Source organism: Trachemys scripta, chromosome 10, assembly GCF_013100865.1.
Source record: "Trachemys scripta elegans isolate TJP31775 chromosome 10, CAS_Tse_1.0, whole genome shotgun sequence".
Lineage (NCBI taxonomy): Eukaryota > Metazoa > Chordata > Testudines > Emydidae > Trachemys > Trachemys scripta.
This window is the reverse complement of record NC_048307.1, coordinates 17,871,296-17,884,945: the sequence shown is the minus strand read 5'-3', so window position 1 is coordinate 17,884,945 and position 13,650 is coordinate 17,871,296. Positions and strand designations below refer to the sequence as shown.

At 44.6% G+C, this 13,650-nt stretch overlaps 1 protein-coding gene across 1 annotated transcript; it reads right to left on the bottom strand.

The window, feature by feature from the left end:
* Positions 1–1,343: 1,343 nt before the first annotated feature.
* On the bottom strand, positions 1,344–12,477 carry ARL6IP1 (ADP ribosylation factor like GTPase 6 interacting protein 1). Its single transcript, XM_034783647.1, has 6 exons — positions 12,320–12,477; positions 8,713–8,846; positions 5,964–6,083; positions 4,466–4,583; positions 3,674–3,758; positions 1,344–2,512 (listed from the first exon to the last, which is right to left on the bottom strand). Exons 1-6 carry the CDS (start codon positions 12,353–12,355, stop codon positions 2,394–2,396), a joined length of 612 nt encoding a protein of 203 aa, XP_034639538.1. The 5' UTR covers positions 12,356–12,477; the 3' UTR covers positions 1,344–2,393.
* Positions 12,478–13,650: the final 1,173 nt, after the last annotated feature.

Here is a 13,650-nt window from a genome sequence, read left to right as displayed (position 1 = left end):
AAGTAAGTGTCTTGTTCCTCAGAGAGGCATCTCTTCCCACTCCACCCCTCCAACAAAGGTATTATTTCCAAATTGCCACTATATTTTGGTAATAACATGCACAGAAAAATGCCAGGTATAGTTACTGCAAAACAAAGGAATAGTTACTTCAATATCCCCAAGGCTGATCTTTCATTATGGTCTTCACCCAGTTTTCAAGCCGTATGAATGCAGTCATAGCCAAGAGCCAGTGTAATCACTTGCAAGTCTAGATTTTGGAGTAAAACTCTTGAATTATGGCACAGATGTCTGGAGATTCTTCAACTTTTTTTTAAAAAGGGATGTTTTTTATTGTATATGAACACCACGGTATTACTTAGTTATACCATTTAACAAAGCTGGTTGTTTTTAAACATACACCCTAAATGTAGTATGGTACAGTTGTGTATCAATCCACATTATAAAAACTGGCAGGGGAAAAGCTGAGGCCTGGCAGCTTGATAAAGCAGATTTTTAGCGTCTGGGAAGCCCATTAGAGGCTGTTTGGAATTGTGTTCTGTTTCTATAGACATCTTTAGAAGTGAGCAAGTTAACATTAGCACATATTTTTCAAAGTTGATTAAGATGGAAAAGTTCATGCCATTGAAAGCTACTATTTCAGGCTACTTATAGACTTAAACTATTAACCCTACATCGGTTTACATTTTAAAGATTCTCTGCAGTCATGGAGACTAAGGGAAATTCTATCATCCTGGAGTATTATTGCTCATTACATGGGACACTCATCATCATTGTCAGAATCCAGTTAGTTAAATGTCAGCTTTGAGACATTAACAAATGTTTCATTTTCCGCAGCAGTGTAACTTTGTAGAGTTCAAACTTGAATTTTTTGTTGATTGGGCCTGCTTTGTCACTTTCATATATGGCCTTTCCCCACAGATTTATTCACAGTTCCTAAAAATTGACCTAGGTCAGTCATAAGCAGCTGCTACTATGAAAGCTATGAGAAGCAACAGTTGACGGAATTCCATTTGCTGCAGAGAAAAGACATTACAGTCTCTTCTGCTCCCATGACATTCCAGGCTTCTCAGCAGCATAGGCACTACTTCTCAGATTGCATAAACAGCAGTTATACGGACACTCTTTACTCTTTGGGGGAAAATTATATATATAGACATTTGCTATCATTAGAATAAGTGCAGTAGTTCAGTAGGAGAGACTATTCTTTAAAATAGTAGCTCTGTGCCCCCCATAGATATATTTGTGAGGTTGAAGCATAAGAAGTACTTTCACATCTCCACTCTCCATCCTGGCAAAGATCAGATACATTGTGAACACATACCAGGGATGGGCAAAAGAACAAATTCAAAATGGTTTTCTCGAGTCTATATTTTAAATTAAAAGGTAACATTTACCTGTTTTACAGCTGAGACAAACATTGAAGAAAGATCATTTTAAAACAATGTTTAACTTTTAAGATGCCAGGATATGTTAACATCTTTCAGCTTTTTACTTGAAGAAACAGAAGTACAGTTTTTAAAACTGAAGTCAAAACTCAGAAGACAGTATTATTTACAAGAGACAGATATCTCATACATCTATGGACAGTACAACATACATAAAAACAGACTTGTTACATGGCTCCATGAATACAGCAGTTTTCCAGATAATTGACTGTTAGGGTACATGTACCCTAGCTCACTTTCAACATAGTTTCAGTGCAACTGAGTTGATAGTTACACTACAGCTAGTGACTAAATTCAAAATTTAAGTGTTCAGGAGCCCTATTTGGCAGAAATAATCCATGGTTTATTCAACCGACTAAGCTAGCCAACAAACAAATAAATACTATTTTAGCTAGGCCATAGATTCATTTTTAGCCATAATTCTGCACAAGTGCCCACAGAAAGAAATGAATGGGAATGAAGACTGTTAATTGGTCTCTTCCCACTAGAATCAGTAGTAAAAATCTCCACACCAATTAACTAGTTCTTAAATCACATACTTCACTACTTTCTGCACCCACAAATCAGTAGCCTATTGATGGTGGGGCAACACTACTAACTTCATTATGAGGATACTATTCATACATTACAAAAGTGCCAATTCTTGTGCTTTAGTACCCAAGACTTCCCACATGGTGTGGATGTTAAATAAGTTCAGCAGGGCTCCCCATTGCATAAAATAGGTATTTCCCATATATAATCACCAGCAGCCTACAAAACTATATGCCTACCAGAGCAAACATGAGACGCTCTCAGCTGTTCAGAGAATGGCATTTCTGCTGAATAGGGACCCGATTTAAATTAGAGCCAATGAGCAAAGTAACTGCTTCTATAATATTAAGTATACATGAATTCTAGAAACTGTTCCCAGGGACATCTTATGCTGTAGCTTAATTAGCAAGTGATGCTTCATTCATTTTTCTTCTCCTTTTGCTTGAGAAGTTTGTTAATCTCCCTTTTTGCCATGCCAACATACTTCGTAATGATTCCATGTTGGTTTAATCCAGGAAACAGCAACAACAAAATCACTAAAATGAGATCAGACAGAACATAAATTATTCAACAGTATATATTTTCTTAGAAAAAGTTCCTTTCACTATATAACCCTACATGCTCACTGAACCCTATTAAGTGTTCTTTATACAGTAACTCCTCACTTAATGTTGTAGTTATGTTCCTGAAAAATGCTACTTTAAGCGAAACGATGTTAAACTAATCCAATTTTACACACACCGTGTAAGTTGTAAACAATGTAACACTGTACATAGCAATGATGATTGTGAAGCTTGGTAGAGGTGATGGAGTCAGAGGATGGACTATTTCCCAAGGAATGCCTTACTGCTAAATGATGAAGTGGCACGTGGCTGAGCCCTCAAGGGTTAACACATTTTTGTTAATGTAGCCTCACACTCTACAAGGCAGCACAAATGGAGAGAGGAAACATAGCATGGCAGAAAGAGACGGGGGTGTGTGTGTCAGACACACACGCATTGCCCCTTTAAGTACACTGCCTTTTTAAATAGATCAGCAAGTTAAGACAGCAGCTACTGCCAGCAAGCTCCCTCCATCCTGAGCACTGTTGTGCCACCACCCCCACCTCTACCCCCCCCCCCCCCCCGGCTCTGTGGAAATGGGGTACAGAAGCAGGGAAAGGGGGATATCCTGACATTAACATCCCTCTTCCTCCCGCCCCCCCCCTTTTCCCCCCCAGCAAGCAGGAGGTCCAAGGCAGAGGGCAGGAGCAGCACATGGCAGTGGGGGAGGGACAGCTGAACTGCCCAGCAATTGATAGCCTGCTGGGCAGCTGCCACACAGGGAACTTAGGGGAGCTGATAGGGCGGCTGCCAGTCCACCCTGGTTCCAAGCCCCCACCAGCTAGCTCCAACGGGCTGCTCTTTCTGCAAGCAGTGGACAAAGCAGGCAGCTGCCAAACAATGTTATAAGGGAGCATTGCGCAACTTTAAATGAGCATGTTCTCTAATTGATCAACGTTAACTGGGATGACATTAAGTGAGGAGTTACTGTATTGCTTTTCCTTTCAGTGGAAGTAGGAAAGTATGTCCATCAGAAAACAGTGAGTTTCAAACAAATTAGCAGTTTAGCGTGTGAACTTTTGGCTATCATGTCTCTATTCAGAAGAGGAGGAAATATTCTTGCTTGCATCCATTCTGCAAAATAAACACACTTACCTATAAGGTAGGTGAGGAAGAGATTATGAACTTGCTGTCCTACCCAAGCAATTCCAGCAAGAGAACAGAGCATGGTCATGAAGTACTAAGAATGAGAGATAAAACATTGTTACTGAAGTCCTGTCCGGGATTTCACAAAATTTTAAATTCCCAAATTTAAAAAGGAAAACTAACTTCCAACCACTTTAGTTGGAAGCGCCCCTCGCTCACCCAGCTACAAACACTATAGTTACAAGCATCATTTAAAATGCCTGACTTGAGATCAGACAAATGTTCTCATATTTTCAATTTATCAGTTTCCCAGTATATTAACTGTTCCTTTTGTTTGCAAGGGTCTTTCACACAGATGTGGTAGAGAAATATTTGTGTGTAACTGCACCACCATTACAACTGATAAGAAAACTGGCAGGTGCAGCATCTGAAGCTATTTTTAGGCCTTAAAAGGAGCCTGGTTTTCAGATGGCAGGCGCTTACTGAAAGACATCTATTTAAGATGGTCTCAGAAGTTGAGCTCCTCAAAGTTGTTATATATACTCTGCTTTAAGGTTAAGGTTGGTCACAGGTCGAGTTTACACTGAGAAGTGTTTTGAACCCTCATTTGGTAGATTCACAAAAATAAGATGCATTCCCTGCATTGCAAACTCAACCAGAGTTGCCATATCTAAATACAAGATGCCATTTCATAAAGAGACAAAACCCTTGTTTCAAATATGAATAAAGCAGAATCACAATTTAAATAATTTTTTCAACCCCGGTATGTAAAAACTCTTCAGGGCCAAGTGTGCAAAGTACCATTTTAGGCTTTTCTTCCTTCAACGTGAAGAGACGTTTCCACCAGCCAATAATTCTGCGACGAGTTTTTACCAGGTTGCTGCAAATTTCATGAAATCTTTGCTGCTGTTCTGTGGTCCTTTTTAAAAAGAATTTTTTTAAAATAAATTTACTACAATCTGAAATATTTTAAGCCTAAGATATCATCCAAAGGTCAGTTTAAAGTTCAGGATGTAAAATTCATTGCTCTTTCAGTAAAAGCAAAAAACATGCAGAGATCTTAACTTTTCAACATCAGTATTATCTACACTGAAGCATGATCTTGATTTTGTTTACTTTTACATTTCCTTAAATTACTGTAATTTTATTGAGCACCCTATATTTATCAATCGACTGTATACTTTGAACTTGTTTTTGAATTCACTGTACAGGTCTGTCGCATCTTACGCACATTTAACATGCACGATTTCAGCTTTATGCGGTCGGCAAAAACAAAAAAAGAGTGCAAAATAACAATTTTAATACTGTACCTGTAGTGCAGGTGATTCCGCCTGCCATTCAACTCAATGTAATTTTGACTATACGGGGTTTTTGCTTTACATGCTAACCGCAGAATGGAACCCCGCGTAAGATGAGACTCGCCTGTATACTGAATCTCTCAAAAATAGTGTACTAATCTTTCAAGGGCAATTAATTCAAAAAGGCTTGCATAATGCTACATTAGAGCATGCATAAGAGATGCACACCTCTACTGAAGTTTTATCCACTACCAAGTCTGGCTACACTAGCTGATACTCTTGCATAAAACCCCCCCCCCCCCCCAACAGCTGTATGGTCTTACCCTGGCATTAGCCAATTATCCCACTTTAGATTGTTTTTTTAAAAATCCAACATGTAATTCTCTAGGTTTTCCTTCCAGTAGGTCAGGTTATCGTTACTTCTTTCTGTAAAAGTTCACTTTCCTTCCCCCAAGTTGAAGTGTTGATTATTTCACACCCAAATTTCTACTCTAGGTCCCTGTGTATTACTTTCTTCATCCTTATTTATGTTTAGTACTACTCCACTTCAGTACCTACAAGTTTCATCCATGTGCTGTATACTCCCCTTTCTAGATTTTTAGTCAGGCCATATTTAACACAAATCACTCCCTGTGCAAGTTTGAATTGGTAAGACTTGAAGTGTTAGCTTTAGAAGAATAAAGTTAGTAGTGGGGCAACCTCTTAAAGCAGATTAAGGCAATATTGCCCATCACTAAAGACATCTTTAGCTGGAATGAGGCAGAGCTGGGAAGACATGCAGTACCCCACCTTCCTCATCTTCTAAAATAAAATTAAGTTCGATTTCTTACGAGTGGACTCACTAGCATCTTTTGGTTAGCAGATGAGTGCCTGACCCTTACATGCTACAGTATACACAACTGACCTGATATTAGCCACTCAATTGCCCATTTTGACAATGTTCATTTTCATAAATCGGAAAGCTATAAGGGGTTTATTTCTTTAGTTTTGATTTTACATACCATTTGTTAGAGCCAAAAATTCTAGGAGCAAGAGCAGGAACAAGATAGTCAGCCAGACACAGGAACATGACAAAACAAGAGACACCTGAAAGAACAGAAGGGTCCAGGTAGTAGATCATCCTGTAAAGAAAAGGCAATACAAAAATTTCTTTTTTGTGGATTTCTGAAAATTCAGTTAGTCTAAATCTTTAAATTGCTGCATTTAAAAGGATGTTGTCTGAGTGCAACACAAATTTAGATTTAAACAATTTAACAAGTTAAGTGGTTCAAAGTTGCTCTCAGATCCAGTGATTAAAAAAAAAAAACCCACAATACAGAACTATTCCCCTGCAGTACCCTCCATTGAAAGATCATGAATACAAGTGAAAAGAATGAATGCAAAAAGCAAAACTGACTTCTATTGTCTACTGTAAAACAAGGGAAATGCAATAATAATGGCATAAGTAGTGAAAAGTATACCAGTTCTTTAGTTTGCAGGCAGTAAACAAGTGATAGTTGTATTTAAGATGACAAGCAACTTTTGTGGCAATCATGGGTGCCAAACTAGTTAGCACTAAAACCTGCAGCAAGACAATGTGCTATGCAAATTGTTTAGCAATACAGAATGTTTACACTATTTCAGGAAGGGACAGTTACTTCACTTGTACTTCTAATTCTATGATGTCATCTTAAGACTTGTCACTCTTGATTTGCAGTTCCCTAGCACAGGCAAGCAAAACACCATCCCAAGGACAGCAGGTTGGGGATACTTCCCCAACCCAAGTTAAGTGTTGATACACCAAGGAGCTTTTATGAAAACACAAGGCATGGTGAGTGCTGGCTCAAGAATCAAGAAACTGATAGTACTTTAATCCCTACAAAAAACGAGTTATTTTACAAGCACCAAAGAATCACTATTTGCACATTTGTTTTCCATGTCCACTGAATGTAGGACAAGAAGTAATCTGCTTAATCTAGAGCAGGGAAGATTTAGGTTGAATATTAAGAAAAACTTTAGGACAATTAAGTACTCGAATAGGTTACCAATAGGTTATGAAAACTCAGTCATTGAAAGTTTTTAAGAACAGGTTAGACAAACCCATCAGGGATAGTCTAGGTATAGTTGGTCCTACATCGGCACTGGGGGCTGGACTAGATGGCCTCAAGGTCCCTTCCAGCCCTTCATTTCTAGATGAAGTGGTAGAACTTCCTAGTGTAGATGCAGCTGTATCTGTATAAAGATATTTCCATCAGTATAGCTTGTTTTACCCTATGGGGAAAATCAAGAACTGTGTTTAGACCAGCCCTAGAACCTTTTATCCACAACTGACCCTGATCATCTCAGATACACAGGTCCTCAACACTCTATTTGGAGGATCATGAGAAGGTTTACTAAATTCTAGATTCTGCCCTCTCCTCACCATTCCAAGAGGAAGCTCTCTGGGACAGCTCATGACGGTTATGGAAGTATTCAGAGGATACAAGTCTATGAGATACGTCATCTTGAGTACTCAAGTGTTGTAATATTTGTAGGTATATCTGACACCCGTGGCATTACAAGCCTAAACCCCAAGGCACAGCTGAATCTGTTAATCAGTGAGGTACACTATTCTGCCCCTCTTGTGAGAGTTTGAGACCAAGTGACATTCTAAGAAAACAAGTAGTCTGAAGTGGACAAAGTACAAAGATCTAAAGTGCTTTGACAATAGCACTTAATTACTGCTGACAGAAAGACCTGGAGCACAGCAGCAAGGTTCCTCTAAGGCAGTGTTTTTCAAAGTTTGGGCCGTGGCATGTAAAGCACTGGGTCGCCTTGCTCAGCAACCACAGACCCTAGCAGCTCTGGTCAACACTGCCCATCGGGACATTACAAGTCCCATTGGTGGTGCTTCCCAGCTAAGGCAGGCTAGCGCCTACCTGTTCTGACACCGCGCTGCGCCCCGGAAGTGGCCAGGTCTGGCTTCTAGGCAGGGGGCCATGGGGCTCCGCGCGCTACTCTCGCCCCAAGCACCAGCTCCTGGCCAATGGGAGCTGGGTGGGTGCGTGCCTGCAGCCATGTGCTTCCATGTGCAGCCGGACCTGCTGCTGGCTGCTTCCAGGGTGCAGCGCAGTCTGCGGTGCCAGGACAGGCAGGAAACCTGCCTCCGCACCCCGGCTGTGCCGCTGACCAGGAGCCACCAGAGGTAAGCCCGCACCCCCACCCCCCTGCCCCGGCCCTGGGTCCCCCCCCAAACCGAGCCCCTCCTGCACCCGTCATCCCCAGCCCCGAGCCCTGACCCCCATCCCGCACACTAAGCATCTGCCCCAGCCCAGAGCCCCCTCCCACACCGAACTCCTCATTCCCAGCCCCACTCCACAGCCCACACCCCAACCCTCTGCTCCAGCCCTGAGCCCCTCCCACACCCCAAGCCCCTCATCCCCAGCTCCATTGGGTTGTGGGCATCAACAATTTTTTTCAACTGGGTCCCCAGAAAAAAAGTTTGAAAACCATTGCTCTAAGGTTTCTGGGACTAAGTCATCAGTGCTGCCACTGGCCTGTGTGTGGGTGGAACGTGGCTTGTGCTCCTTCCTGTTACCACTGTTCTCAGAAAGAGAAATCTTTAGAGCTTGGGGAGTTCTGCTTTACTTGCATAAACAGAGATTTTGCATGAACAGAGATCTTGGAGTAAGAATCCTGCACAAATGCCCCTTTAGAGAAGTAAAGATTTGCTAAGTTTCTCTGCATTTTTGCTATCAGAAGAAGTAAGTGGTCACAGGGTGCTGCACTCACAGAAAAGCAAAGGAAACAGCACCCATCAATACAAGTGGAAACCAAGCTCTCTCCCAACGAAGGATTTTGTCAGCTACCAGAATTACTTCTCCCCATCCTTGCAAATGTTCTTCCAAACTTGCAGTCTCTGCAGCCTGTATTTAAAAACAAACAAAACAAAAAAACGCTTCATCATTCATTAAGAAATCAAATAATTCTTGCATCTAAAGTGCTTTATAGATACACAAATCATATTAAATAAGGACCCTTGGCTGTGAAGCCACTCTCAACTAAGTTATTTTTTATTAAGATACCAGATATGGTTAGTTCCTTCTTTCAATTAGAAAAACATTTTTATATCAACAATTCACCTCAGTCAGACCCAAAAGAGTATGGGATAAAGCAATATAGTCAGTTTCAATCAAAACAGTGAGACAGATTTTCTAAGCAGTTTACAGAGTAGAATGTCTCTCTAAATCCCCTACACTGTTTTGAGACTCCCAACCTGAATAGGATCCCAAGACATACTGCTATATTAAAAGATTTGTAATTTGCTATTTTCAGACATAGAAGAAATCCCCTAGTCTAGTGTTTCCCAATCTTTATTAGTTCCCATAGCACCTTCTTGAAAATATGATATTCTAAGTACCACATGCAAATTTCTCTTTTCTATGCACATTTAATTTAGCCCTTCATAAGCTTAATTTAAGTATATCCAGACTGTGAAGTAAATGCCTAGCAGGCCTAAAATGTTAGATAATAACTATGTCTGGCTAGAAAATAAAAATTACAATAAAAAATTCTCCAATTTCAACCTTTGTTTTTATTCCAATGTGAAACAAAAGCAAGACCTTTCTCCTCCCCCAATAAATACTTCTGAAATAGCCAATAGAACAGTGTTTAGGGCACTCACCCAGAATATAGCAGACCCAGATTCAAGTCTCTGGTCTGAATCATGCTAACCAGGGACTTGTTGAAAATGGGTTTCCTACAACCCAGGAGAGTGCCCTAACCACGGGGCTACTGGCTATTCTAGGGTGGGTTTCTGGTTTCAACCAGAAATTCTGTTCTGGACCTGAGAAACCTTCCTGATAAAAGTTTCATCTGAACAATACATTTCAACTAATGAATATTTTCAATTTCCAACAAAAAATTTAGTCTAAAATGAGGAGTTCAGGGTGTGGGAGGGGCTTCGGGCTGGAGCAGGCTGTTGCAGGGATGGGTGAGGGCTCCAGGTAGGGATGCAGGCTCTGGGGTGAGGCTGGGATGAGGGGTTGGGGGTGCAGGAGGGTGCTTCAGGCTGGGACCAAGGGGTTCAGAGGGTGGGAGAGGGATCAAGGCTGGGGTGGGGGGGCTGGTCAGGGTCCAGGCAGCGCTTACCTGAAGCAGCTCCCATCCGCAGTGTCTTGACTACCCTCTGCATACTGCCCCATCCGCAGGTGCCGCCCCTGCAGCTCCCATTGGCCATGGTTCCCAGCCAATGGGAGCTGCAGGGGCGATACTTGGGGCGGGGACAGCGTGCGGAGACCCCTGGCTGCCCCTACGCATAGGAGCCAGAGGGGGGACACGTCACTGCTTCCAGGAGCTGTGCAGAGCCACAGCACGCGCGGAGCAGGGCAAACCCCACCCCCAGCTGGAGCACCAGAGTGGGTCAAGCCCGACCCTGCTCCCCGACGGGAGCTTGAGGACCAGATTAAACATCTGAAGGGCCGGATGCAGCCCCTGAGCTGTAATTTGCCCACCCCTGTTCTAGACCCAACTGACACCACCCCCAGCATGTGCGCGCATACACACACACACACCCACCCCCAGGGAGATAGGAGGAAAACCCCCATGTGCCCCAGGCCTCCCAGTACTGCAGGGCCCAGTCTGCAGCCTCTGCAGGGTAGGGAGTACAGAGGGAGCTCATACTCTGCAGTGACTTTGTTTGTAACAGGCCCTTTTATTGCACCAATCCCCACAGCTGCACATTTTGAACCAGCTGTGTATGTGTGTCTCTTTTTCAAGATGAGCGCTGAAGGGTGATATGGAACTTTGCAAATTCACTTCAGCTGCTCAAGTTGTGCAGCTTGGTGCAAGCGGAAATCTAGGCTTAGCAAAAAAATAAATAAAAAAGTCTTATTCACCATTATGGCTCAAAGCAGACAAGTGCATTTTGCTTCCCAAGCATTTTCTAAAATGCTGCAGTGCAGGGGATGACTGTACTTGAAACTTTTTTTTTTTTTTTAAAAGAGCTTTTGGGTATCACTTTCAATAAGGTCTCTTACCACAGAGTTTGGGAACCTTCTGCTTTAATATAAACAACAACAAATGGGTTAACCACTGATACAAAGCCATCAGACTTCAAGACCAGAGAACACCACTGCAATGAGAATGTAGATTGATGGTAAATTCAAATTGCCTATTGTTTCAGTTCTCCTCCTAAAAGTGAATTATGATTTTTCCAGGTTTTTGTTTTAGTTTGTGCATTTGGTAGCACCTACATCTAGTCAGTTTCACTATTTCCTCCTTCCTGTATTTTCAAGAAGTAATTTCCCCCCCTTTTGTCTATTTGGAATTTTTAGAATAATACAAGTTGAAGAATCTTAAAATATAGTTATAAAACACATATGTCCAAGGGAGTACCCTAAACAACTACTCAGTTTTGTTTTATTTAAATTTCAAACTGAATGGAAGATGAACTCGTTCTTCCCCTGTTCTGCTACCACCACGATCAAACCTTCACTTCTTCCACCCTTAGCTTTGTAGCTATATCCATCCCTTACGTTAAACTGACCGACTAGCCACCCTGCAACTTCTGTGGTCTTCTTACATCTGTCAAACACCTAGTCACACCCAAAATACGCTGAATATGAACATCCCCGGAGGAAAGGCTGATAGCTTGTAATCTCGGTGAGAGAACCTAAGAAAGCAAGCCTGTACACATTACGTAAAAAACAATCGGATTTTAAAATTGCATACAGGACCGGGCCAATTACAAGTGACCAAGGCCTCGTGCGGGGTTTGCTTGGAAGCGCCGAGCTAATCCCGGTCCTCTTTATTAGCGGGGCAGGGGCTAACACCACAAGGATGCCCTGCGCAGCCAGCGGCTGCAGCCCTTCTGCGCGCCCTGACCAAAGCCACCACAGGTCGGGGGAGGGGAGGCTGGACCAGTGGAGACCTTCGGCCACCGGCGCTTAGACGGGCTCAGGCGGTAGCAAGGGCAGGGGAAGCACACGGAGGCTGACAGGCCGCCCTGCGGCTGCACACCCCCTCCGGGCCCAGGGAGCCGCCACGCCATCTCTCCGGATAGGCTCGGCCTCCCGCCGCGAGCGCCCCGGCCCCGCCGCACGGACAGCCCCGCTCCTGCGGAAGGGGGAGTCAGTCCCCAGCAGCGTCTCCCGGAGGCGGGCGAAACGGGGCAGGCCGGGATCCCTTCCCTACGGGATGGCGGAGGGGTAAATTTCCGTTGGTCGCCACGCCCGGCTGGAGAGCGAGGGCGGAAGACGCGTGCAGCTGGGGTGGGGGAAGAGGAGACGCAGCCCCACTGTCTCCTTCCTTCCCCGAACAGGCCGCGCCCGGGGAGAGAAGAACGGCACAAGGGGCCGGGGACGCTCCCAAACGGCCCGGCTCCGACAGACCCGCTCACCAGCTGGTTGGCGCTCTTGTTGTCTCCCTCCGCCATTTTGTGCGAATCTGTGTGCTGCGGTTGCTGCTTCTCGTCCTCTGGCCGCGCCCTCGCTGCACTGCGGCCGTCAGACAGCGCTGCCGCGGCCCGCCAGACACACGGGCCGCCGCCCTTATAGACGCGGCGTCCAGTGGGGGAGGGAGAAGCTGCTGGCTCCACCCACACGCCGTCCCCGCCCAATTGGTTGGCCGACTCAAACCCTGGGTCAGACCAATCCCAGTGCGCTCAACTGCAACCGGAGCCTGCTGGCAGTTGTTGTTTGAATACAGGCAGCGACCAATCAGGGAGCCGCTTCTTTTCTCCCTCGCAGTAGCGTACAGCGCTAACTGGTCGCCGGGGTCGCATAGGGGGAGGCTCCCCCGTAGTGACTGAAGCAAATCTCCCTGGGGGTAGTGAGAGGGGGAGTCAGCTGGGGCTGGGGAGATACTCCACCATTCACAGCCCCCCAGATCTAGGGGGGGGAAGGGGCAGAGAGACTCTCCCACAGGGCCAGCTTTAGGCCAATTCCCCCAAATCGGGCCCCATGCCTAAGAGGGCTCCGTGCCCTAAAGAAGAGCACCTAACTTAGGCACCTTTTACATTTTTTTACTCACCTGGCGGCGGTCCGGGTCTTCGGCGGCAGCGGGTCCTTCACTCGCTCCAGGTCTTGTGAAGGACCCGCCGCCGAAGTGCCACCAAAGACGTGGACCGTCGCTGGGTATTCAAATCGGGCCCTGCATTTACTAAAGCTGGCCCTGCTCTCCCATTCACAGCTGAACCTCAGAGGGTGCTTTGCCAGTGCAGTGGGCGCCTGCCTCAGTAGTAGCCTTCTACCTCCTACACAAGTAGACTCATGAGAGGGGTCCCTGAAGAGGGACAGGGAAGGGGTGTGTGCAGGGACAGAAATAAACTGTAGGGTATAACCCTGAGCCACAGTGCTGAGGACCCAACAGTCGGAAGTTATAGAGCAGGCGGGGTAGGCAACCTATGGCACGCGTGCCGAAGGCAGCACACGAGCTGATTGTCAGTGGCACTCACACTGCCTGGGTCCTGGACACTGGTCTGGGGGGGGCTCTGCATTTTAATTTAATTTTAAATGAAGCTTCTTAAACATTTTAAAAACCTTATTTACTTCACATACAACAATAGTTTAGTTATATATTATAGACTTATAGAAAGAGACCTTCTAAAAACATTAAAATGTATTACTGGCACGCGAAACCTTAAATTTGACTGAATAAATGAAGACTTGGCACACCACTTCTGAAAGGTTGCCGACCCCTGTTATAGAGGCACAGGCGGGGAGGAAAGGG

Coding starts and splice junctions, on each gene's coding strand:
- ARL6IP1 (XM_034783647.1), bottom strand. CDS start 12,355: ATGGCGGAGGGAGACAACAAGAGCGCCAACCAGCTG. Junction 6,084..8,712: donor GCTGTTTCCTTTGCTTTTCT/GTGAGTGCAGCA, acceptor TTTTCTTTACAG/GATGATCTACTACCTGGACC. Junction 4,584..5,963: donor ATTTTTGGCTCTAACAAATG/GTATGTAAAATC, acceptor CTTTTTAAAAAG/GACCACAGAACAGCAGCAAA.